The sequence below is a fragment of the Neomonachus schauinslandi genome, chromosome 3 (assembly GCF_002201575.2).
Source record: "Neomonachus schauinslandi chromosome 3, ASM220157v2, whole genome shotgun sequence".
In the NCBI taxonomy this organism is placed as follows: domain Eukaryota; kingdom Metazoa; phylum Chordata; class Mammalia; order Carnivora; family Phocidae; genus Neomonachus; species Neomonachus schauinslandi.
Window position 1 is genome coordinate 121,033,352 of NC_058405.1, and position 27,521 is coordinate 121,060,872.

At 40.4% G+C, this 27,521-nt stretch overlaps 1 protein-coding gene across 1 annotated transcript in view; it reads right to left on the minus strand.

Annotated features, from left to right (window-relative positions):
• Positions 1-243: 243 nt before the first annotated feature.
• CCDC148 (coiled-coil domain containing 148) overlaps positions 244-27,521 on the minus strand; it is a 161,074-nt gene continuing 133,796 nt past the window's right edge. The window contains exons 13-15 of the mRNA XM_021703273.1: positions 8,237-8,354; positions 5,214-5,354; positions 244-390 (exon numbers count right to left, since the gene is read on the minus strand). Of these exons, the coding sequence (XP_021558948.1) occupies positions 244-390; positions 5,214-5,354; positions 8,237-8,354 (406 nt within the window). The remainder of the gene's footprint in view (positions 391-5,213; positions 5,355-8,236; positions 8,355-27,521) is intronic.

A 27,521-nucleotide genomic window follows, 5' to 3' on the forward strand; every position in this document is an offset into this window, starting at 1 on the left:
ATATGTGTCATAATTATGTCTCATAGTCTTGTTGAATGTAGTACTATTAGTCGTAACAAAGATATGGGAAATAGTGCATGAAATTATGAAATTCTGAGTCATAAAAGACAAAGATGTTTTAATGAATGCTTTGATTTCTATATCTGATATTTTAAAAATTTTTAGAAAGTAATTGTTATCCATATAAATGTTTGTTTTCAAAGAAAAATCTTATTTACATATAATAGGATTTGCAGATGAACTCTAGATTTTAAATACAGTAGACTCCATGTCCTTTCTTGGAGGTTTTCGAGGACTGATTTTTGGTAATATCTCTTTGGCATAAAATGTTTTATGAAGTCCAGCTTCTCGAAGCGCTAACTCAAAACGGAGTCTAGGGTCAGAAATTATCTGTAGAAATAAAATACATTTAAATAAGTAGCAATTCATTGAACTAAATTACATTTTATCATTTAGTTCCATATTTCCTCAAGCTGTTTAACTTGTTTATTCTGGGTAGATGACTATAAACTTGGTATATATAGTGACTATATTGTGTTGAGGTTTTTGTTTTTTGTTTTTTGGGGTTTTTTTTACTGGAAATGTCCAGGGGCACCTGGGTGGCTCAGTTGGTTAAGCAGCTAACTCTTGATTTTGGCTCAGGAGACTGGCTCAGCCAGGGAGTCTGCTTGTGGATTCTCTCTCTTCCTCTACCTCTGCCCCTCCCCCTGCTTGGGCTCATTCATGCTCTCTCTCTCTCTCTCTCTCAAATAAATAATAAATCTTTAAAAAAAAGAAAATGTCTAAATATTTTTTTTTAAGATTTTATTTATTTTTTTGACAGAGAGAGACACATCAAGAGAGGGAACACAAGCAGGGGGAGTGGGAGAGGGAGAAGCAGGCTTCCTGCTGAGCAGGGAGCCCGACGTGGGGCTCTATCCCAGGACCCTTGGATCATGACCTGAGCCAAAGGCAGACACTTAACAACTGAGCCACCCAGGTGCCCTGAAAATGTCCAAATATTCTTGACATTATCATTTTCCAGTATATCTGTGGTTTCCAACACAGGGTGTAGGGAATATCTTACTAGTCAAAATATAACACATTGAAATTATTAAAAGATGGGGGAAAAACTTACTTTCAGTACTTTCATTGATTCATTATTGATAGCTAGAATTAGAAAGTATAGACAATCATTGTTTAAAATAAACCTAAACCACAACCTTGTGCATTGGTCTTTAAATGAATATTCAATTTCTCCGTCATTCAGCAATATGTAAATTGTGTTTAAACACATGGCCCCTACTTTAAAAAACAACAACAAAAAAATCACTTGAACTCTCCTTCCAAGGCTGGATTTCTATTTCAAGCAGAATTAGAAAATGTTTCCACCAATGTGATTCTAAGTGGGAATTGAAATATGAGTAGCTCAATTTCTATTTTCATTTATAGCTGATTGGGCCTTTTCCTCTTCCCCTCCTTCTATGAATATTAAATGTCAACAGACGCTGTTTGCTATGATAAGGTAGCCACATACAGATTTTAGCTAATGAGGCATTTTACATGGACTTGAAGTCCCCCTAGAGGATGGGATAATAAGCTGTTGAAAGCAGCCCCTCCTTCAAGAAGCTCTTAAGCTAATAGGGGTAATAAGAATGTATACAGATAACTACAGCTCATGGCACATGTGAATGATGTTCCAAGAACAGTAGAACACAGAGGTACATCTCCCAATGCAGATGAGACTAGGATGACCTCAGGTAAGCAGCAGCACTTGAGCTAACTGTAATGTTCACCCTATTTTTCTACGAAGCAGAGCAGGGAGGAAAAGAGATAGAGCAGGAAAGGCAGGCACATGCAAATTCAGAGGTGAAATAGGTCAATTTGGGACCAGGGCAGTTTCGGTAGAACACTGGAGTAGCAGTCTACTACAGTGGTCTACACATGAAGTAATAAATGCCTAAATTTGGCTGGTAGCAAGGAAGAGAGAACTGTCAAACATTATGAAAGGAAGAATCAAGAGACTCTGGCAACTGATGAGGTACAGAAATGAGAGGCAATGATGTATACAAGTTGAAAATACAGAGATTTGTGTCTGAGAAGCAACGTAGTTGAGGCTTAGATCTAGTTTCTCCTCTTCTGGATATAGTCTCTGTGGTCCCCCTCATCCACTTCCAAGGATTCATGCTCCACCTGTGTGCTCCTTAATTATCTCCTGGAATCACCTGTCTTCTCAATTTGTGGTTTGTGAGGTTTAAAATGTCTCATTATCCTGAAAGGGGAACGCTCCTACACTGTTGGTGGGAATGCGAGCTGGTGCAGCCACTCTGGAAAACAGTATGGAGGTTCCTCAAAAAGTTGAAAATAGAGCTACTCTACGACCCAGCAATTGCACTACTGGGTATTTACCCTAAAGATACAAATGTAGTGATCCAAAGGGGTATGTGCATGCCAATGTTTATAGCAGCAATGTCCTCAACAGCCAAACTGTGGAAAGAGCCTAGATGTCCATCAACAGATGAATGGATACAGAAGATGTGGTATATATACGTATATACAATGGAATATTATGCAGCCATCAGAAAAAATGAAATCTTGCCATTTGCAATGATGTGAATGGAACTAGAGGGTATTATGCTAAGTGAAATAAGTCAATCAGAGAAAGACAAGTATCATATGATCTCATGGATATGAGGAATTTGAGAAACAAGATAGGATCATAGGGGAAGGGAGGGGAAAAATGAAACAAGACGAAACCAGACAGAGAGACAAACCATAGAGACTCTTAATCTCAGGAAATAAACTGAGGGTTGCCGGAGTGGAGGGGGGTGGGAGGGATGGGGTGGCTGGGTGATGGACATTGGGGAGGGTATGTGCTATGGTGAGTGCAACCCCTGAAACAAATAATACATTGTATGTTAATAAAAAATTTTTAAATGTCTCATTATCCTATTTTTAAAATAGATATCAAGTGAAATGGAGATCTCCCTCGAAAGCTGACCTCCATCTCCCCAATTCACCTCCCCAGAAGCAGCCAATCAGTTTCTTGTAAATGTGTTCTAGACATCTTCGCCCTAAACATGAAAAGAACAAAACAAGTTCTCTCCCTCCCTAAGTCTGTTTTTACTTCTGTATTCTTATATGGTTAATGGCAGCCACAGCTAATGATTATAATTTACTGAATTACTTCTAGGTGCCAGGCAATATCCTAGGCAATTGACATTTATTATCCTAATCCTCATAAGAACCTTACAAATTATTATTTTACAGATGAAATAAACAAGACAAAGATGTTAATAGCTTACACAAGTTCACATAGCCAGTATATAGCGGATGTGGATTTGAATCCAAAATGCAGGCTCTCCTCAGTGTCACTTGCTGCCTAGCTTTGAGTCATTACTCCCTCCTCTCAGAGCCATTCATGCCTCTCCCTCCCATGTTTATGAGGGCTCTGCCATCTGACAAGGATCTGACCCCCCCCCAACCCACCAATTTTCCATCCAGGACACATTGCTAAAACATATCTGATTATATAATTCACCTGCTTCTGAGTCTCACCTGTGCTCACAGGATAAGGTCTTAGCAAGCAAGTGCTCCGATACTTTTCAGTCTGACCCTAACCTATGTTTCCAATCTCATGTCCCAGCACCCACCCTTGCCACGGACTTTATACTTTCCACCCTCTTCGGCTTGGTGAAACCCTTTATAGCCTCAGCCCAGGTACCCGAGAGTTTTCCAGTTTCTGACCAATTCTTTTCCAACCCCAGCTGCTCTCCCTGCTTTGGCTTCTGGAGACACACTTACATCCTTATAATGAATCCCTCTCCTTTCACCCCACCCCTCCTCCCAACCTATTTTTTTGTATTTGGTTTAAATCACCTGGAATAAATTTTGTTACTGCTGCTAAGAATCCTCGACTAAGGGGCGCCTGGGTGGCTCAGTCGTTAAGCGTCTGCCTTCAGCTCAGGTCATGATCCCAGGGTCCTGGGATCGAGCCCCACATCGGGCTCCCTGCTCTGCGGGAGGCCTGCTTCTCCCTCTCCCACTCCCCCTGCTTGTGTTCCCTCTCTCGCTGTGTCTCTCTCTGTCAAATAAATAAAATCTTTAAAAAAAAAAAGAATCCTCGACTAAGATGTAGCTGTTTCCTCTTTGACACTTTGACTTCCCTAGTCAGCGTTTCCATGGGTTCCCTTCTCCTTACCACTGCAGCCCTTAGACTTCCACTATGGAGGTGTAGTCTCACCCCAGAGCATTATTGCCATACAGGCTACTTTCCCTCCCAACCCAGCTGCCCTGCTCACTTCCTCCAAGAGAACAAGTCCATCCTGTTTAGGATGTAGCCCTGGCAACCCCACAGTGCCAAATACAGTGTATGTTCCATAAATATTTGTCCAATTAATAAGTGAACCGTTCACAAAGAGGCACACTCGATTTATTTGTCAGTGGGTGAATGGAGTTTCTTACTTTTTAAATAATTAAATATTGAGCTCTCAGATTTGTAAAATTAACAAACGAGGGGGAACTACTTTCTCCCTTAATTTCAGTGACATCCATTCGTTCATCTGTCCTCCCTCCTGCCTTCCATCTATCCATCCATCCATCCAACCATCCAAAAAGACTTAAAATCCTTCTCAATCTTTAAAAAAAATAAAATAAAAATAAATAAATAAAATCCCTTCTCAGTAACAGACTAAAAGGAGTCAGAAATTCCTGGAAATGGTTAAATAACACCTTAATACTTTTCCACAGAAAATGTTTTCTTTTATCATTAGCTCAGATGTATTATCTTCAATTCATTTTAATTTCTGAAAGCTTCCCTCTGCTGTGTCTTCTCAGTATCATCAATTGTTGCTTTAATAGGACTTACATTATGAATTTAAACAAATTCCAAATTGATAGAGAAACATTTAAACAAAATACAATATTACACAACTTTAAAGTAAAATTTATAAGTTTTAAAAATGATTTTTAACATAAAAATGTAAATTTAAAAAATAATTTTCAGTGATAGATTCATAATATGTTCAGATAAACTGTTCCAGGATTACCTATCAACTATTTTATAACATTAAGAATTGGCAGTAATTGTGTGCTATCATTTAGCAGTAAAAATTATGCTAATCCATGTGGCATTCAAATGTAAATACGGAAAATAATCTGAAACCCAAAACACACACTTCCATAAATCTTATCATCATGGCTTTTGCATCAATCATGCTAATTCCCATAATTACCTGGTATTCATTGTATGTATTCAATGTAAAGAGTGGTTTTTGAAGAATAAATTCTTCTTCAATTCCAATACCCATCCTTGCTTTTGATGCCGTTGTATCTGACATCATTCTAACAGGATCAAACTGAGCGACAATAGCAACCTAAAAGAAGAAAAAGCATGGCTACTTGGATTAAGATACAAGCTAACTACTTCTGGGGAACACTTTTTTATTTTTTAAGATTTTATTTATTTATTTGACAGAGAGAGACACAGCGAGAGAGGGAACACAAGCAGGGGGAGTGGGAGAGGGAGAAGCAGGCTTCCCGCTGAGCAGGGAGCCCGATGTAGAGCTTGATCCCAGGACCCTGAGATCATGACCTGAGCCGAAGGCAGACGCTTAACGGCTGAGCCACCCAGGCACCCCTGGGGAACACTATTAATGTTTAATGTCTAGTAAAATTTCCTAACTTCAATGAAGATAAAACCAAAGAAGGAAGGGCAGACAGAATATTAAGCCAGGCCAGTCCTAGAGATCCACAAAGGAGTTAATGGTTTTAAAACAAAACATGTTAAAAGGCCATGATATATATTGCTTGCTACTGATTGAATAATTACAGTTAGGATTAAATTTAGATAAAAATTTATCTTTCTGGTACTAAGTCATAGGAAATCTGATCTAGAAAACCTACATATTGAACTACCTTAAAAGTTACCAAAAGTAAAAAACATCAACTTTTATCCACTAGCAACATATGGCCATGGTAACAACCCCACGAAGATTTCTAGGAAGTTTAATCTGTTCAAGCTCAATCTAGAGAATATTACTCATGGGTAAAGTTGAGTTGTGTTGGCATTTTGGTCAAGATGGGTGAATCCCATTGTGTTAAGCAACTAGATTTCCAGGAATTGTTGTAAACCATTGTTTCCCCTTCTACTGAAAAACTGTAGAGTCATTTTAACCTAAATGCCCTTGTCCTTTATGATAATTGAAATCATTCAAACCTGTATCCTAATGAAAAGAAGCCACTAATTTTGTAAATTATATGCACCATTAGTAACACCTGCCTGTTAATTCCTAAAGTCAAGAATTAGCATTAAGAAAATGGCATTTTGGGGGGCGCCTGGGTGGCTCAGTCGTTAAGCGTCTGCCTTCCGCTCAGGTCATGATCTCGGGGTCCTGGGATCGAGCCCCGCATCGGGCTCCCTGCTCCGCGGGAAGCCTGCTTCTCCCTCTCCCACTCCCCCTGCTTGTGTTCCCTCTCTCGCTGTGTCTCTCTGTCAAATAAATAAAATCTTTTAAAAAAAAAAAGAAATGAAAGGCATTTTTAATGCCATTTAGAAACCATAATGACATAACTGGGGTTTGAACGTACTTTAATTATTATAGGTTTCCTAGCCAAAATGTCTTATACTATAGTTCTAAACACTGATTACAGGTAATGGGCACAGATAGTTCCTCTTTCAAAGAGTTCACAGATGGAAAGAATTCTAGTCATATGGACTCTGTAGTTATCAAAGTTACATTGTGAACAAGAATGTGTTTAGTAATAATGACATTAAAGTTTTGTCCCCAGAAGGCCATGGTATGTAATTATTTGCTAATGATCGAATAATTTAACTTTTGTTGAATCTAGGATGACCAGGACTTACATTCCTATGCTTTGAATTTATTTCTGTCATCTATTTTATCAAAGATGATATAATAGTTGCATGTATTTACACTTCCTCTAAACTATGCCATTTAACTAGACCTCCTCGGTTTGAATCCAGTCTGACAGTTACTAGCTGTGTGACTTTGGGGAACCCCTGTGCATCCTCAGTTTCCTCTTCTATAAAATAGGAATACTGCTATAAAATAGAAATAATACATACATCATGGGGTTGTTGTAGAGATTAAATTAAATGGGATAAAACCTAAGAACATTTTGAAGAGGGCTTTATACTTAGTATTATTTTTAATTTTTATTTTTTTAATTTTTTTTAAAGATTTTATTTATTTATTTGAGAGAGAGAATGAAAGAGCACAAGAGCGGGGAGGGTCAGAGGGAGAAGCAGACTCCCTGCTGAGCAGGGATCCCAATGTGGGACTCGATCCTGGGACTCCAGGATCATGACCTGAGCCGAAGGCAGTTGCTTAACCAACTGAGCCACCCAGGCGCCCTGTACTTAGTATTATTTTTAAAATGTGAACACACATCACTACAAACCTCTGAGGCAGGTACTATTATTAGTCCCATCTTTCAGAGGAGGAAATGAAGCTCAGGGAAGTTAAGTAAAAGATCTAAGTTTCCTCTGCCAATAAGGAGCGAACCAGGTTGTACCAGGTTTGAAGGACACCAGAGACCAAGTTCTTATCCAAGATTCCAAGTTGCCTCCACCAACATGGAAGGGAAATCAGATAGTCATTTCCAATCAGCAGGGAAATGGTGTCAATGGACTTTGGAGCTTATGAGTTGAACTAATTACTTCCAGATCAAAACCTCTGAAAAATTATCAAGTAAAACTATTTTATCACATTTCTCAAATTCTTAAATTCCTGCTTTTGCCATCTGCTGTCTACGTTAAAAACTTTTGCCTACTTTTACTAGGCAAAGCAATGGGAGGCTTTAATTCTCACAAAAAAATAGTAGTTTTAAAAAGCATTTTTTCACATGTTTGCTGACTGTAGGGTATTTCCAGAGGTTCCTACCCCAAAGAGGATTACCTTGCTCTAGCTCCACCAGGTCTTTTGAGAGCATAAAATCCTTATGGTAGATGCAGTTTCACTCCTTTAAGTGGATACTCTTCAGCTAATAAACTAGAGGTAACATGGATGCATTTAAATCTTGGGAGAGCTTTTTGAAAGGTGCTGATAAAGTTATTTTAATATACTAAGAAACTGGAAACTGTTCAGCATAAATCTAATTGCTCCCAGGAATGAAGATCAGTGTCCCAATTTGGAAAAGTTACATTTTATATCACAGAGGTTGTGAACTAAGCTTACTAATAATGTTATGAAGGACACTTAGAAACCACCCATGAAAATCGCCAAATTAAAAACACCTGTTTCCTAAGGGCTTCTAGCCGGCTCTCTCGCTCTTCTTCTTCATGAGCTTCTTGAAGGGCCACTTCTTTTTTCTCCATCAAACGCTTTTCCAGTAATTCTTGTCTATATTTAACCCTTTAAAAATAAAGCACAAGGACGTTGGGAAAATATAATAATTATGGAAATTATACAGATGGGGCAGGAGGCATGTCAGAGGTGACATGACGGTCATAATTTGTTTTTACTTGTTTTTGGTTGATTTCTCACAGCCACACAACAAAATACACTGGTATAAAATGCAAGCTACAATAATTCTAAGAACCAGAGAACTGCAGATCAAGGGGCAGGAAAAGGTAGGGTAAAATCCAATCCATCTCTTTCTTCACTGAAATCATTGTATTGACTCTCAAACTGTCTGTAGCCTGTCACAGCTGCAGCTAATCCGACCCAACAGATGACAGTCTCACTCCTGAGTGATTAGTCCAGCAGTTTTCTGAAGAGTTTTACACAATTTGAGATGTTAAAAAGGCGACGTTACTAGTTAAACATACATACTTTTAGAAAGAATAGTAAATAAAATGTTATAATAATATGTCCAGTTATTGGAACTTAAACCAAACTTTATATTGTCACTCATTTTGTCAAGAATGCCCTTTGTGTGTGTGTATAAGTTTAAAAATTGCACTTTGACTGTAGATGGCAGCAAAAACATGATTTTCCCTTAGCATTATGTTTCCATTCTCCTTAAAATCAGCAGATACTAAACCAGAACACATTTCAATACCTCCAAGCTCATTTGACCCTCCTTTGCTGCCTTTTTTAGACAGCCTCCCTTCCCATCTTCTTGCCCAAGCCACTCTTCTATTGAATTATAGGGATGAGATTTATCTTTTCTAAAAAAGTAGACACTTGGGTTCTCAGGGGAGTATGAGGCCATTGCCTCGGTCTTCCATCATTGATGGTTTAGATTTAACTTTAAGACATCAGTCACAAATGTGCTTTGTCCTTAGTGTGTATACCTGCATTTTCCATAGATGTACCCTCACTAGACCTGTTTAATTCTGGATCTTGAGGTTTACTGATGTAGCTGTTCACTATGTATCAAGTCTGTTGCTGAGTGCTTTATGTGTTTTAGCTCATTTAGACTTCACCACAACCTGATGTTGGGGTACCAGTGTTGATCCCATTTTAAAGACAAAGAAATGGAGGTATGGACTGGTGATGTAACTTGCCCATGTTCTCACACCCAGAAAGTGGCGGAGCCAGAGATTAAACCCAGGCAGATTGGGAGATCTGGCCCCAGATCTCCCGCCGACCCTGACCCTCCCACCCCCCTGCTACTAGCCACTATGCTCTTCTCTCTTCTCCCCTTGATTACTCCACTCGCCTCACTGACATGAATACCTGCTGTGTGCTTCCCCTGTGCTAGATATTATGAGCACATTGAGAAAAAGACAGCCCTTAGAAGTTTGTAGTTTTTTTTTTAATTTTTTAAAAAGATTTTATTTATTTGACAGAGAGAGGCACAGCGAGAGAGGGAACACAAGCAGGGGGAGTGGGAGAGGGAGAAGCAGGCTTCCTGCTGAGCAGGGAGCCCGATGCCGGGCTCGATCCCAGGACCCTGGGATCACGACCTGAGCCAAAGGCAGACGCTTAACGACTGAGCCACCCAGGCGCCCCAGAAGTTTGTAGTTTAATATAGAGACAAAAAGAGAGGCCTGAGAACGAGTCAAGGTATGCAGTGCCTTCAGAGAGGAATAAAAAAGGGCCACGGGGATTTGCCGGACTGTGGGAAAGACTGGGAGGCTTCAGCAAGAGTTTTAGGGAGGAGGCAGCATCTGAGCTGGGTCTCAAGGATTAGCATTTGGAGAGACATGGTGGTGGAGGGGAGGCTGGCCTTCCTGGCAGAGAGCGAGAGAGAGAGCAAGCCAGGGCAAGGGTGAGTCAAGAAAGGCACTCATGCTCAGGCCCATGTAAATATAGGGTTGGGATCTGAGAGTGGGCAACTTTTAAGTTTTGCCCCCTGGTCATAGTCCTGAGAAAGGAAGAGTCCAAGATGGCTAGAACAGAGTAACGCATTTGAAGCTGTGTCGTTGAGTAGAGTGAGTGAATGAAAAAGAAGCCCAGGGAAGTACTGGCAGGCTGAGCCTGGCAGTCACCTGGTTCCTTCAGATGAGGAAAAAATCTTTAAAACCAGGCTGCTCCTGAGGCTGACATTAAAGCAGCAGCACAGGAGAGGAAAGGAGGGAAGCACGCAGTAGACTCTTGCAGAGTACAAAACCCACAACAGGACTTAGAAGGCAGATCCTGAACTCCTCTGATGGCCGTGGCTGTCCTCCTCCTCATCTCCCATATCAGGAGTCGGTGGTCAGGTACACAAATTAAAGAGGCCACGAACCAGATTGCTCCCTTTCTCCAAGGCCTCCATGTCATGGGAAGCTATTGCTCATTCTCTCCATTTCACTAAGGCATGACACAACCTCCCTAATGAGGTTCTACTCAATTTATGTACGGAGTACAAGCTAAGTGAACTACTGTGAAGGTTCAATTAAAAGATACCCTGGGATTTGATAATTACCATATGCTAATTCTCAGAACCTTTGAAAAGTTTCTCTTCCTTTGGGATATATAGGTTGCTTTGTCTGCAACAAAGTTTTGTCTGCTGTGGAAAAGTAATAGTAGTTCCAGTTAGGGGAGCTTGACTAGTGAGGAAGAAGTTGCAAACGAGAGTCAGGCATTTGAACCTGTGTCTGAAGAAGCCTGGCTCACGGTTTACTCTGAGGCTCACTCACTCATTCAACAAATGTTTACTGAGCACCTGTTCTGCATCAACCACTGTGTCAGGTACTGCATTTACAATTTCAACATGGGAGGCAGGCTTCTGTCCTCACAGAACTGGCAGTCTAGCGGGGATACAAAGACCCAGGCAATTTTGACAAAGGGGGGCCCTTGCTCTGACGAGGCCATGTGATATAGGCCTTGGGAGAGGCACCTTTGCAGACTTGGGGCATTCAAGGGAGGATCCAAGAGGAAGTGTTCTGAATTTTAGACCTGAAAAAGGAGCAGAGGGGGAGAGAATAGAAAGAATGTTCCAGGCAGAGAAAAATAACATACGAAGGCCCAGAGGTGAGAAAGCACAATATTTCTGAAGAACTGAAAAATATTCGGGATGACCAAAAGTGAATGATGCAAAGTGAGGAGTGCCGAGAGCTGAGGCTGGAGCGCAGGAGAGGCCAGACTGGGGCTTTGCAAGCATGAGGGCTTTGATCAGGGAAATGTGGTGATCAGAAAAACCTCTCCTGTAATAGTATGGACATGAATTGTAAAGAATCAAGACCAGGGAGGGGTGTCCACAGGCAAGTTGATGGTTTCCTAATCTAGGGAACTGGTAGGAGGTAGATATTGAGGAGATACTGAAGGAGAAGACATGGACTTAAAATTTATGTAGGAAATAGAATAAATTGGAATTGTTTATTTTATGGGAGAGCAGAAGAGATAAACAAAGGAGTTAAGGTTTCTTTCTTGCACAATGAGCGATGGTGTCCCTCACTGCAACTGGGCACTTAGAAAAATAGGGAAAAGAAGGAAATTAGGCTCAGTTTGAACATAGACCAGCCTTCACAGATCTGGGCTGAAGACGTAGATGGGGGAATCTTTATCAACATCATGGAATCAAAGCCATGGAACAGATGGAATCAATCAGGAAGAGTGTGGAGCAATAAGAAAAGTAGGTCTAGGAGTGATTGCCAAGGAGACATTTAGGAAAGGGACAGAAGAGGAAACTATCTAGGAGACTGAGGAGAAACGGTGCCAAAGCAGCGAAGGGAAGTGGCATTAACAATGTCAAATGCTACAGCAAGATCTGATGTAACACCAAATGGTCGCTGGGCTAAATAGGAGGGAGTCATGGGTGATCTTGGCAAGAGCAGTCAGAAGAGAGGTGGCTGAAGAATTAGTGGAGCCCACGAGGTGGAGGTGGGCGGGTGAGTGGGGACAACCCCTTCAGCAAGACTGGCACCGCCGTGGGGAGGAGGGAGACAGGGGTGCTGCAGGGAGCACGCAGCCCATCACACTTATGTTGGCTCCAAAGTGATGATCAAGATTAATCTGGCCACCTTGAGGATTTACCACAGAAAATTGAAGCAAACAGGTAACACACTCAAATTCTTCATTTACACAGATGCTGTGGTTTTAACTCAAATAATAATTCCCTTTAAAAGGGGAAATTCTTGGTGCCTCTTTCTTCCCCCAATCTGGATAGAAACTTGTCTTTGCCTCAAGAGAAGTGATGCAGAAAAACTCCTGGGAGAAAGCCAAATACTCACATATTCATGGGGAAAGAAAATAGCAACACAGTGAAGTCAATCATTTGGAAAATTTTCCACATAAATACCTTTAGCTATTTGAGGTAGCAGATTTTCTCCAAATTAAACTCTTGCTATGAAAGTCAATGTCAGGAAGTGGCTAAACTCAATAGTCTTCAAGTTGTGCCCAGAATTCCCAAACAGGAGTCATAGGTCCATCCCTCAGTCCGTTTTATGCCCTCTGAGTCTGCAGAGGTTGGAAGTGTTGCAAAATGGGCACTTGCAACTTCTCAGGGGGAGGAGAGGCATCATATTGTTCAAAACAACAGCTGCTACAGAATCAGGCCCCGCATTAACAATAATCTGGAAAGGATGTTGTTTAAGCCTCCAGGCCTGAGTAGTTGAAGGGACAGAAAGCTTTCATGTAGAAATGGAGAGTTGATGTAGGTTTAGGAGATTTTTTTTTTCCAAAAGATTTTATTTATTTATTTGACAGACACAGCGAGAGAGGGAACACAAGCAGGGGGAGTGGGAGAGAGAGAAGCAGGCTTCTCGCCAAGCAGGGAGCCCGATGCGGGGCTCGATCCCAGAACCCTGGGATCATGACCTGAGTCGAAGGCAGATGCTTAACGACTGAGCCACCCAGGCGCCCCCAGGAGACTCTTTATGTGTGTACTGCACTCTAAGAGATGAATGGACAAATGCAAGTGGCTTGGAAACACCTTGAACTTTAGTAGCAGCATCCCTTTACTTCAGTAAAACTTCAGTGAAAACTGGGCAAAATATTAAGTACTAAACCTTGACCTCCTTCCTGTCTGGAGCCCCAGGTAATTTCAGTCTTAACAAACCTACAGCGACCAAGGGGGTTGATAGCCGATAGTGGTAGGATCTACAGTCAAAAAAAAAAAAAAAGCTTAGACAGTAAATAAAACAACATAAAGACATGTCTTGATTAGGGTACTGTAACCAGTATTGAACTCCCCCTGAAAATGTTTCAGGGAAGTAAACTGCCTTCCTGAATTAAAGGCAGTTTATATGTGAACTTGCTACTTAGTGTTGAGGTCACGTGGCTCACTCCCTCCTGAACAAGAACTCTTGAGACAGACACCTGCCGGAGGTGCTGCTGCCAGAGGCACTGGAGCAGTGGCGTGGTGAACCTGTTCCTGCCTGTTGGGAAATCCATTTTTGGCTCAAACCCACTCAGAAAGTCATTCTGCCCACCAAGTGGAGAGAAACCCCTCTATTAGCTATAGCGTACCCCAACAGGGAAGAATCCGTGGATTGAAACACAGGCAGGCCAGGTGGTAGCATCTGTCAAAAGGTGGATGATGGTGGGGGTTTGGGGGAGAAGGAGGAGAAGCCAGCCCAGAGAAAAGAAGGAAAATAACATAACTGGATGCTCATCGGACGCTCACTGGATGTTTCTAATGATATGGGCAATGAGACAACTTGCGGAGGATTCTGGCTAAGGGCGTAAGCAGAGACCAATTTCTGCAAATAGGATGTGAATCCTGATACAAGGCAGTGACATCCTGGTGCAGAGAGGTGTGGGGCAAGAACAAAGAGGATTCATAGCGTAGCCATAGACCCAAGAGACAATCCCATGCCAGCCCCAAACAGAAACTATTCTTCCAGCTCAGAACACTTACTGGTTCCTTTGTGAGGTGTAAAGGCAAGTTCTTATTGGAACCCTATTCTTTAATTGATCGATTCAGTTAGTCAACATAGTTATTTGAGCACCTACTATGTGCCAAGCACTGTCCCCAGAGCTTAGGATACAATAGGGAAAAATTAAAACTAGATAAAAAAGATCCCTGCCCTCTTAAGTGTTACAGTATTTGTGGGTTTTTTTATAAGCATGCCTAAATTATCATTCTAATAAAATATGTAAGATTGTTCTTAATAAATTGTCACAAAGTCTTAGATTAGCCCCTTCTTACATTGCTATAGAATGATGGTTTTCAACTATGACAGTCATTAGAATCACTGAAACATAAAAAGTTCTGATGCCAAGTCCCACGCCAAACTAATTACATCAGAATCTGGTGTTGTGCTGGTGGGGGCTCAAGCATTGGTATTTTGTAAAAAGTTCCCCCCAGATGATTCTATTGTGCAGCCAGGCCTGAGAGCTAACACCACCTGGCCTGTTGGTTCCCTAACTTGAGCTAACATCAGAATCATTTGGAGGGCTTGTTAAAGCCCAGACCATTTGACCACCTCCAGAGTTTCTGATTCAGTAGTAATGAAGTGGCGTCTGAAAATTTACATTTATAAGCTGTTTCCAGGGGACGCTGATTCTGCTGGTCTGAGGACTACATTTTGAGAATTAGAGTATAAATATTCAGATTAGAGGGATTCTGCCTTAGTACTGTTATCAAGACAAAAGCAGGTACAAATTACTACCCAGACAGGGCTGATTTCTGTTTGCATGTGCCAAACAGCACAGTGAAATGCCTCAGGACTGATCCAAACTAGAAATTCCTGCTTTGGTGCTACTGACTTTTAAGAGCAGAATCCTTCAACCTCACCTCCCCCTCCATGACCCTAACACACACAAATGACAAGTGCCCTCTCAGTCTTGGGTCAGTGTCAGTGATGAGCAGTTGCAAGAATGGCTGCTACTGAACCACTTCCTTTCTCTCCAATGGACAAAGCGCTGGTGTATCCTGATGACAGTTGAAAACATCAGGCTACTGGAGATATTTAAAGGGTATACTCAGTAAAATCAAAGAAGGAAGAAAGAACTTGAAAGTATTTGAGCCTTAAAAAGGAGGTATGAGCCACTTCCTTTGGGAATAACTCTTGTAGCTCCAAGGGGGTGGATATTTTTCATACTGGAAGCAAAAACCCACAAAAGAGAGTGAAGTACGTTTTCCTGTTCTTTGTGATCAGTTTCAACCTAGCTGTCTGACTTCACTTGAGTTAGAAGTACAGACGTACAAACAGCTGGGAAACAAGGACTTAAGCCTGGCAATCCAGAGTTGAATACAGGATAAGAGGTGGGTGAGGGTTACTGAAAGAATGTTGCAAATATCATATTAGCTCTTTCCCCCTAGTAGCGCAGAAAGACATTTCTACCCCAATTTATTTACTCTCCTCTTGTTGACCCTTTCCTAACCCTTTCCTTTTAGATTTCAGTGATCCTTTTATACCCTTAAAATTTGCCGAGAACACCCCTTTCTACTAGCATTTCAAGAGGTGTACCTTCTATAAAGAATTAAAAACAAGAATAAAAGTCTGTCTTTCTTATGATCACGCACTAGCAAGTCTAAACAAAGTTAGTGATGAAATATTCCCTTCATTGGAGCATATAGCCCCATCCCACTTCACTCTTGGTTGCCCCCCTTTTAATAGTTTTTCTTAATTGAAAACCAGTGCTTCCCAGGTGATACTACTCCCATTGCTCCCCTTTAAAATCGTGGAAGGAGAAGGCTGGCATTTTCCTGACTCTCTGGCACCAATTCTAGAAAAGCTTTATCCATTGACGTTGGGGTTACACCACCCTCTTTCTGATAGGGTTCTTGGAATCAACCACTAGCCGCGCAGGTCGCTGCCCAACATTTACTGAGGGTTATTCAAAACTCCACCCTTCCAGTCCCTTGAGCCTCAACAGCATTCGCTTCTCGAACCCTGCTTCAACAGCTCATTCCTTTGACCAAACTTGGAGCTTGGCAATACCTAGAACCATTTCCTGCCAAAATCTTAGACTGAGGAATTCTGCTCTGGCTCTGATATCTAGGGCCACCACATATGCTGATAAAGACTGCACAACTCTAGGGGTGGATTGCCTGCTAACTGCCAATGTTTCTTATGTTCTCATCATTTACCCTGATTCAACCTGCTACTTTAGCACATCAGGCTCTCCATTTTTCAATGATCTATTTTAACTGTGTTCTATGTGCCAGACATGGGGCTAGATCTTCCCTCATGAAATTTACTGTTCTACTTCTTCCCTTTCCCTCCAGGTTATGAGACACAGCGGACTTTATTTACTTCATTCTCTTTCCAGCTGTGGGTCCCTGGGTCTATGTTTGTAAGGGTATTATCACTAGTATCTTCTACTTGTCTTCTTTTCTTTCCACATATGCCCTGCCAATTCCCAGCCCCGATTCTTTGCTGAATTTATTATGTATCTATGAGGTCAAACTCTACCTGGGCACTCCACACTCCTCCAGATTAATTGTATTTACACCAGCTGCTTAATATTCTCCCTCTTAGCAGAGAACCTCCCCTCCTACTTTACTGGAAAGGCCATAGGCATTCATTTCCCCAACATGCTTTGCCCACTTCCAATTTTGTTAAGATTCGTTCTTATTTGTCCTTTGCTTCTTAAGCCTGGGCTTTTGTCTCAAGCCTAGTTGTTTCTAGGACCTTGCTCCAGAAATGAATTTCTTCCTTTCCTATTCAGTCTTTCTCGATCCCCTTTCTTGGATCTTTTTCCTCTATAAGCAAACTTCTTCAAATGGGGAAAAATGTGTCTCCCAGCTCTGAATCTCTTTTCAGCTGCCATCCTCTTTTTCATTTTCCTTTCACTGCAAAATTTTTTAAATGAAAAAGCCATTCTTTCTGTTACCAGTTCTTCATTTCTCATTTAATCCAAAACCCATGCAGTCTGCCTCCTCCACTCTCTGGAAACCATTCTTCCCAATATCACCAGGGACTCCAAATTGTAAACCAAGCTTCTTTTAGAGCTCCTCCGACTTAATCTGTCCACAATGCCTGCTACTAATGACCCTCTCCTTGAAATGCACATGCTACCCCTCTGCTTTTCCTCCTCTTTTACAGGCTCCTCTTCATCTGTCCACCCAAGGTTCCAACATGAGTCTTCTTCTTAATTTAAAAACATCTTCTGGGAAATCTGACTCCTGCCACAATCCAGGCATCAGTATCCGTAGCCTCTACCTCCTTCAAACCGCCAAATACTCTGATCTTTTATTTTTTCTTTATGTAATATCAAAATTGGTTTCAGACAAATCTCTCAAGTGTAACTACATCATATTGATAGTTAAATACAGAGCATCTGCTTTAATGGGCATCTGAGCTTGGCATAGTTTTCTCATAAAAACAATCTTAGGAACAAACCTAATGACACATACCTATGGGAAGTCTGGAATACCTCCCCACATCCTCTTAGAGCTGAGAGGGCCAAGATTCCACCTAGTCTGGTTTTTTTTAAAAATGATTTTATTTGTCTACTTGACAGTGGAAGAGCACAAGCAGGGGGAGAGGGAGAAGCAGGCTCCCCACTGAGCAGGGAGCCCGAGGTGGGGCTCGATTCCAGGACCGTGGGATCATGACTCCAGCTGAAGGCAGATGCTCAACTAACTGAGCCATGCAGGTTCTCCTCTACCTAGTCTATTATTTTAGGTTTGCTCTAATCCAAAGGCAGAGAATTAAGTTCCCATTGCTTAATACCTTATAATACGGCTGCAACAATTTTAACCTGAAATAATTATAGCAGGGTTAATAATTTCAACTACTTAAAAAAAATCATAGAATGTATAACTTCGAACAATACAACTTCTTGGAGCCAAGAAAATCTTTTATATAATTAAACCTGTCTGAGGTCACAACATTTGGGATAATTAGCTATAAACCATTTTATAAATTAGAAGAGGTATTCCAAAAATAATGACTTTAATATTAGAAGAGTTTATTTTAATTTTATCCCTGATTTTTTGGCAATAATTGGATACTAGGCTAACTGCCTATTATGGCCAAATCTAGATTTTAATATTTAGACCACATTGTGGTAGACATCTGTCTGGTTTTTTGTCCTCTAACATCAACCTAGTAACATCAATCCCTTTCAAACTGCCTTTCCTCATTCCTTCCAGGTCTGTTGAAACCTTTAATCAGAGAATCCCCCCCACACACACACACACTTTCCTGGTGACCAGATATGGTTAATAATAGTACACTACAATTATGATCACAGTGATTGGCCCTCAGTGAGCTTCAGCTGAGCCAATCAGAATCTTCCCTGGGGATTGATATGGCTTTTGAAGAAGAAAAGCTTTCTTTTCTCTCTGAGGTCACTAAGATAAAACAATGTAATTAAGCCTGGAGCTGTTCAAGAATAGTCTCCTTTCTCCCCAGTCTCTCCAGCCCAGACATATGAGAAAGTCCATACCAATGCACAAACAGGTAAGAGTAAAGAAGTAGAAAGAGAGTGAGAGGAACCTAAAGATGCCATTTGAGTCCCTGAGGCAAGACCCACTCCTGGATTCCCATTCGTGTGACTCAATCTATTCTCCTTTCTGCCTAAGCTAGTTTGAGTTAGGTTTCTCTCAGTTGCTTCTGAGGAGTCCTGACCAATAAACATATCATCTATGTATAAGGGAATATATCTTTTCATCGTCTATAACAGGAGGGCATGTACCAAGCTGTTCCAAAGGATAATCAGTTCATTTCCCAAATTGATGGCCCATGGAATGTTAATATCCCACAGAATGTTAAGATGTGTGCCAGAGATAATGTGTTTGGGTATTCAAGTAAGCTTGAGAAAGATAAACAAAGTGAAATAGGTTTCTTTATAGTAAGATCTCTCAGAATATTTATTAGAATATGGTGGTATACATTATGAATTTTCAAAAAGACTAGTGTGCTAATTTCGCCAAATTATCTAATAATAGAAGGTTTTTCCAATAGAATCCAGTTTGGGAAATATTACTTGCCTTTCCATTGAACAAGCAGAGATATTCAAGTAAGCAAACTAATAGGCATTAACACATATACTTATTCATTTGACTAGTTATTTGTTTCCATGTGTTGTTTGTGTTAGACTACATTTCCTGAGTACATTGGCTCTGTCTTAATTGCCTAACAACTAGCATAGTGCCTAAACAGAAGGCAATATTCATTATTCACCAAAAAATGAAAGACAGGATAAATGATGAACAAAATTTTAAAAGTAATGGCAAACATTCAATTAAATTTTCTAAATTGTAGGTAAATAACAAGAGTCGACAAAATAAAAATAAAGAATAAATTGAATACACACACTTCTGTTAAGCCTGTCTAATCAGTGGGTATTCCCTTTGTAAGATATGTAATCATTTGAGAAGTTGACAAAGAAGTAAGAGAAGTTGAAACACTGGAGAACAAATAAGGTGTTTAGTTCCTTTGGACAATCAGAAATCATGGATGCTAAAAGGCAGATGCTAAAAACAATGACATCCATGACACAGACTTGCTAGTCCTGTGATTTTGGAGGGGCAGCAGAAGCAGGAATGACTTGTTGGCTTTCAGGAATGATTTATGATGATCTGGAATTTAATAGGCTACCCAAGCAGATCAGCATTTATTTGCCTAATTGCCTTCATACATTCATTTATTCAACATATTTTCATTAAGTGCCACATATATGAATATATTAAAATCATAATCCTATCAAATCACATAAGAAAAGCCCAGAGCAATTAGAAACACCTATCAAGTAAATAAACACATATTTTTTAATCCATTCAGAAGCTCGCCACTTGCCATCATAGGAGTTCACTAAGAAGAGACATCTGTCATTCGACACTAATTGGGTAATTTGCACAGTGACTCTTGAACTCACAAATGGTTCGTGGTAGATAAAGTTTAATGTTACAGCTAATATGTATTGCATTTTAAAAAATCTTCAAGAATCGGGGCGCCTGGGTGGCTCAGTCGTTAAGCGTCTGCCTTCGGCTCAGGTCATGATCCCAGGGTCCTGGGATCGAGCCCCGCATCGAGCCCCACATCGGGCTCCCTGCTCCGCGGGAAGCCTGCTTCTCCCTCTCCCATTCCCCCTTCTTGTGTTCCCTCTCTCGCTGTCTCTCTCTCTGTCAAAAAAATAAATAACATCTTAAAAAAAAATCTTCAAGAATAATCATTTTATCAGTTATATAAGAAGGGAACTCATGTTGAGGGTTTACCTCAGAATATTAGCTTTCTTTAAATTTTCCCACTTTGGTTTGTAAAGAAAAATAATTTAAAGGTAAGAAGGTGACAAGTATGGGTGTTTAGTTTTATTGGACTTTTTTTCCTGAAGAATTCTTATAAGATACCTGTAATTTCTGATGACCCTAATTTCAAGAAGAGTGTTTTCAGAATAAACAAAACTGAAAGAAGCATTGTGTTAGAATGAAATTTTAAAAAGCCATACTAATAACATACACCACTGGGTTTTCAAATTATAATATTTCAGTTTGGTTTTTTTCTCTTTTCAACTTCTGACTTTAACTGGTCCTATATGTCCAGAGACAGACACTTGTGTCATTTTGATGGAACTGGTTTCTCTTCCTCAGGAATCCTGATGGGATGGCATTGAGAACAAAAGAAACCACAGTCCTCTCCCTCAAACAAATGATTTAAGTAGATAGGATTAATAAACCTTGCCTTCTCTAAAATTGTTTCAAAATCCCCCTTACATTCTCTTTCTTCCTTCCCAGGTCTCTCAGAACTTCTCTAGACAGCAAACATCAACAGGACCAAAGATTTTTATAGTGATTCAGCCGCCCACAGCAATGAGGTAAACCCTGATTTTCTTTCAGCCTAGGAAATGATCAGCAAAGAGGCTTCACAAACAGCCTCTTTAACATTTGAAGTTTAAAAAAAATCAGTAGCAAAATGGTTACTTTCATAAACCCCTTTGGGGCTTTAATTTTTTGTCTCTTTTTTCAAGTAAACCTGCTAATCCCCCCTCTACAAACATTATAGAATATTTTCTTTACCATGACTTTTTGGTTAGGCATTTTAAGTATGCTTTCTAAACAACAAAAGATAAAGTATATTTCGTTTTGGGCATGACTTTCCTCGTGCTTTTTTCCTTGGCTCCCATAAATGCTGATAGACTCTCATGGCCCCTGGAGTTTCTGCTCGCTTCTCCAGTGACTTCCCGCCCAGTCAGCCTCTTAGCAGTCTCCTTTTGGTCTCAGAATTCAGCCTTAGGGACCGAACTCTGAAATCGCTGTACGTTTTCTTTCTTTAGCGGCAGACACTTCCACAAAGCAGTGCATCCTACATTCCAGCCAAGTGAACGCTGATGTTAGGATCTTGGGGGAGAGGGCCCATCCCCAGTGCTGGCTCCATGAGCTCTGATGTCTGCACTGCAGTTTTTCCAGGTGAGAGGCTGAAGCCGATGTTCTAGAAAGTCTATTACTTATGGCCAAGAGAGAGATGTGTGGCTTTTTCCAGAGCTCAAGCAGATAAACAAAACTGGAATTAGTACTATAGACTGAAGTGATAGGAAACCAACTTTACCGGAAAAGATAAAATAATAAACTGGGCAGAGATCCAGATAAATTTACAAATGATACCTACAGGGGCACCTGGATGGCTCAGTCAGGTAAGCGTCTGCCTTCAGCTCAGGTCATATCCCAGGGTCCTGGGTTAGAGTCACATGTTGGGCTCTCTGCTCAGCGGGAAGCCTGCTTCCCCTTCTCCCTCTCTGCTCCTCCTGCCCCACTTGTACTCTCTCTCTCTCTTAAATAAATAAACTCTTTAAAAATAATAATACCTACATCACTGACCCTCAGCCCCCCTTTTAAAGGCTATATATTTTTTCTCAGCAGCATTGTTTAGGTATAGGCAGAAATAAATCTCAAAAAAAACCCTGTATTTTCCTTTCCTACATTAAGCTAGAGATATCCACACCCACGTTCCTTGGGACCTCTCTTTGAATGGAGAAATTCCTAGAGGAGAGAAGTACAGTAAAGTAGGTGAACAAAAACACACAATTTGTACAGTTTAATATTAGAATTATGGTCAAATTCTAAGTTTGGGGAGCAGCAGGGGAAAGGGTGGACAGGCTAGAAGAGAAGTAGGGCAGAGTTTCCTAAGTAAATTGCTGGTGTAAAAAAACAGGTAGTTAACTTTTATGGAATTTTACTTTAATAAAAGTTACAATGGCCAAGTGCTGGCCTCTCTAGACACAGCTAACAATGGACGCCAGGAGATGGGTTGTCTCTGTTCACATTTTGCACAGCGTGTAAAGCAACAGCATGAGAGGTCCCTTAGAAGAAGAGCTCTCTCCAGTCATAAGTCCTTCTTAGTTATCAACCTCAGAAAAGAAACAGGCCCGGCTCTCCCAGAGGCCTAATCATGACCCCCAAACAGTAAACCCCACAGGAAAATCCACTTACTCCAAGTTAAACTAACAAAAGGGGTAGATTATTTACCCTAACTCAAAGTTACTGGGTAATCCAATGGCCTGGATAGCAAAAGAAAGTGATTTTATTTTCTCTATGAGCTATAAGTTGAAGGTCCACACAATTCTAATTTCTTTTTTTTACATAAGGAATTACCTGATTAAAGTAATCAAAATTGATAAAACTGGAAAAATACTCTTTAAATAAAAATTAAATATGGCTGTCCCAAATGACTAACACAATGGGCAATAGTTAAATTCTCTCTTCAAATATTAACACTACATGTACACATCCTTCATCCTTACTTTTTTTAATTGAAGTATAGTTGACACACAATGTTACATTCATTTTAGGTGTGCAACATAGTGATTTGACAAGTCCATATGTTATGCTGTGCTCACCACAAGTGTAGCTACCATCTGTCACCACACAACACTATCACCATACCACTGACTCTATTCCCTATGCTGTACCTTTTATCCCTGTGGCTTATTCTATAAATGGAGGCCTGTATCTCCCATACCCCTTCACCCATTTTGCCCATTCCCCCACCCCTCTCCCCTCTGGTAACCATTATTTTGTTCTCTGTATTTACACATAGTTCTAATTTCTTAGAGATATAGCCAACCTTGTCACATATATGAAAGGCAACTCACATTTTCTCTCCAAGTAACTCTAAATTTTCATCTTTATTGTCCTCTCCCAGATGTCACAACTCCTCCTGCCAGATTCCCCATTATTTCAAGAGACAAGAATATTCCCTAAAGCCTCCTTTTGAATATACATCTTTCCGAGATCATGTTTCTGGTTTCCCTGAAGACTGTCCCATCAATAAATCTATCTTCTGCCTAGATCCTCGGTTTTGAAAATAATTTTATCACCTTAGCCAGGCACAGCCAACACTTCTCTCTTATATGTATTCTTCAATGCAAGCAGAAATGTCTTGCTTGGACTGCTCCATTTGAATGCATAAAAACATTTATATGTAGACCTTGGCATAATTGCAGATGGAGATGAGTCTTTCTGCAAATAGGCCAATTGCCAAACACCACAGGAAGACCCTATCTGAACCTGGTCTAACATAAAATCAGTTATGTCCACTACGTGGAAGCCTTAGGAAGGTATAGTTTGTGGAGCAATAGTCTGAGACATCATAAGGATTAACTTGCACCAAGAGCTCCCAGTATTAAAAAAAAAAAAAGCCATCAAAAGCCTTGCTCTTTTAGAAACATTTAGAGTTTTCAAGCCCACACACACTCAGATAGTACTGATAATCCTGTGTTTGTAGGATTTGGAAGAGCTACAAAGAATAAAGAGCCACAATATTTTGACAAAGTGCTGTATTCTCTTTAGGTATATCTGATGGAAAACTTGGACTTTCCCCCTTCAATTAATAAAATATCAAGTACAAGAAATTTTGAGGATATAAAGACTTTCTAGGAATACAATAAATACACATACTTATTTGGTATATAGAAAGTATTAATATTTTAAAAATCACCTAGTTGTATAAAACTCCAGTTTTCAAGGTACTCTCACATACATTATCATGAAAGATTCCATATAGAACATTTTATTATTCAACTAATATCTAAACAGAATTACTCACTTTTTTCACTTCTGATTACATGAGAGGCCATCAGCAATTAGTTTTTAAAATTTTTTTAAGACTTTGTTTATTTATTTATTTGACAGAGAGAGAGACAGCGAGAGAAGGAACACAAGCAGGGGGAGTGGGAGAGAGAAAAACAGGCTTTCCGCTGAGCAAGGAGCCCGATGCGGGGCTCGATTCCAGGACGCTGGGATCATGACCTGAGCCGAAGGTAGACGCTTAACGACTGAGCCACCCAGGCACCCCAATTACTTTTTAAATTTAATTAAGATTTATATCCTACCTGTTTCTAAACAAGATTTGAAATGATGCATATTAAACCCAAGGTAAAATGGCAACATTAAAAATCAAAGAAGATACAAAACCAAGTAAAAGGAGTAGATGTTTCCAAGCAACAGCAGCAAGTTGTGACAGCTGGGCCCTGAGCTTGCCTCTCACAGGAGTTAGCATTTGCTCACTATGTGGGAATGCGGAAACTCTGGGCTATTTAACACTATTTCCAGAACCATCTCACCATCAGGGTCCCTGGATTAATGATACCCCTGTATTTCTCAGAGAGTGGTTGGTGAACCAACTGAAATGGGATTTTCAGTGGTGCTTGTTTTTAGAATGCAGATTCCTGGGCTTAACCTAAGATCACTGGTGTTGGATTCTGGAATTATATTTTCACGTACCTGCTAGGTTATATTTTTGCTCTATAAATTTGGAAATCACTGCTTTTCTGGGATTAGTACCTTCTGCATGGGAACAATAGAAAACCCACCACCAAGAAGGTAGAAAATAAGGGGTGCCTGGGTGGCTCAGTGGGATAAGTGTCCAACTCTTGATTTTGGCTCAGGTCATCATCTCTGGGTTGTGAGATAGAGTCCCCCCGCCCCAGGCTCCATGCTAAGTGCAGAGCCTGCTTGGGATTCTCTCTCTTCCTCTGCCCCATTCTGACTCTCTCCCTCTCTTTTTTAAAGAGAAAAAAAAAGGTAGAAAATTGTTCTCGTAATCAGTCTCTTGGATGCTGCTTTTTGCCTCCCTATTTCTGTCCTGTGCTCATAATACTTCCAAATGCCTTGTCCATTGACTGCTTAATGTTTTACTTTGGATGTTCCCATACGCTTGGCCTCTTCTGACTGTAGTATTCTTCTAGCATCCCATCCCCTTCCTGCTCATCAGCTTTTTTCTGACCCCTGCCACAGGCTCCTAGTATTTTTGTATGTTTATCACCTGTTGGTAACTCCAGGCTCACTTTTATAGCTCTGCACATGCTGTAATCTCTACTTGTCTTGTTTGGGGTTAATTTACTCCACTGCTGTTTATGGGAACATGTGAGATGCTCCCTCCCTGGCTTCTGGCCTTCGATGCCCAAATATGGACCTATGTAGGAGGAATTATCTGTTCTCTGCTCTTTAATGTTATTTCCAGTTAATGAGCCTTAGTGGATTATTCTCTATATTTGAGGTACATATCTTACACTTTTCCCACTCTCCAAATGCTCTCAGACAGAGTCTATGGCTCTTGTTATTTTCTACTTTCCTCAATATATTCATTGGCTTATACTGTCATCTCCTGGTGTGCCTCCTGTGTTTGACCATTCACATGAAGGCCTATCCAACATCCTGATTAAATTTAAAGTTTATGGTCCTAATTTCTGCACTATAATTATCAATCCTCCAGTCATATGTTTGGGAATTCATCATCATTCAACACCCATTTAGCCCCAAGGTTTTGCTGCTCTTGTTCCCTGTGAATTTTTGCTTTTTCTCTTAAAATTTAGGGTAATCCTCTGCCCCCACCCCTGACATTTATTAGGATTGTTAAGACTCCTGTCACAAATATTTGCTCCATTTTTAAAAAGTATCTTTGTCCCTAGCTCAGAGCCTCTCTTTCTGGTCATAGACCACCCAGGAAACTATTTTTAAAAGATCATGTACAGCACATCCTGAGAGTTATCTATGTTTGGCTCTGCTTCCTAAGCTACCAGTGTTAATAAGAACACCAGATGAAAACACTCCTTCCATACCCAGCTCCTTCAGTCTTCCACTCAAGACTTCCAAGTTTCTGGAAAACCTTCTACTTTTCTTCAAACTGACCAGACAAGCCAGAACAAGTGCAGAGTGTCCAGTAGGTGCATGAGGTTTAGGAGCTCACTTCTGCATTTTTGGGAGAATTCACAGGGGGGCAGGACAGCTAATATGGCACAGCAGGTATGCAAACGGGCAATTCCATAGCAATCCCCAGGGAATCACAATTATCTCTTCATGGGACTTAAGTCCTATGATTGCTTTCATCTGCTGGGGTGACTGTGAACCTTAGTCAAGTGCCAAAGCTGTCTCATACCAGCTGGAGAGCCAACTGCTAAATGTTTAGGACCTTTGCAAGCTAGTTCTTTAACACGATCATTAATGAACATTAAATTATATTAACTTACAATGAAACAAATTGTATTTAAAAACAAAGGTAACATGGCTAACTGACACATGAAAAGAAGCTCAACATCACTTAGAGAAATGCAAGTCAAAACAATAATGAGATCACCTCACACCTGTCAGAATGGCTGAAATCAAAAACACGAGAAACAAGTGTTGGTGAGGATATGCAGAACATGAAGGGGAACCCTTATGCACTGTTGGTGGGAATGCAAACTGATGCAGCTACTGTAGAAAACAATATGGAGGTTCCTCAAAAAAAATTAAAAATAGAACTACCCCAAATTCCAGTAATTGCACTACTGGGTAGTTACCCCCCCCCAAAAAATACAAAAACACTAATTCAAAGGGATACATCCACCCTGTGTTTATTGCAGCATTATTTACAATAGGCAAATTGTGGAAGTAGCCCAAGTATCCATCAATAGATGAATGGATAAGGAAGATGTGGTATATATGCAATGGAATATTATTCAGCCATGAAAAAGAATGAAATCTTGCCATTTGCATCAACATAGAGCTAGAAAGCATAACGCTAAGTGAAATAAGTCAGAGAAAGACAAATACCATATGAATTCACTCATATGTGGAATTTAAGGAACAAAACAAATGGGCAAGGGAAAAAGAGAGGCAAACCAAGAAACAGACTTTTTTTTTTGAAACAGACTCTTAACTATAGAGAACAAACTGATGGCTACCAGAGGGAGGGTGGTGGGGGGATGGGTGAAATAGGTGGACGGGATTAAGGAGGGCACTTGCCGTGATGAACACTGAATAATGCACAGAATTGTTGAATCACTATATTGTACACCTGAAATGGATATAACACTGTTAACTACACTGGAATTAAA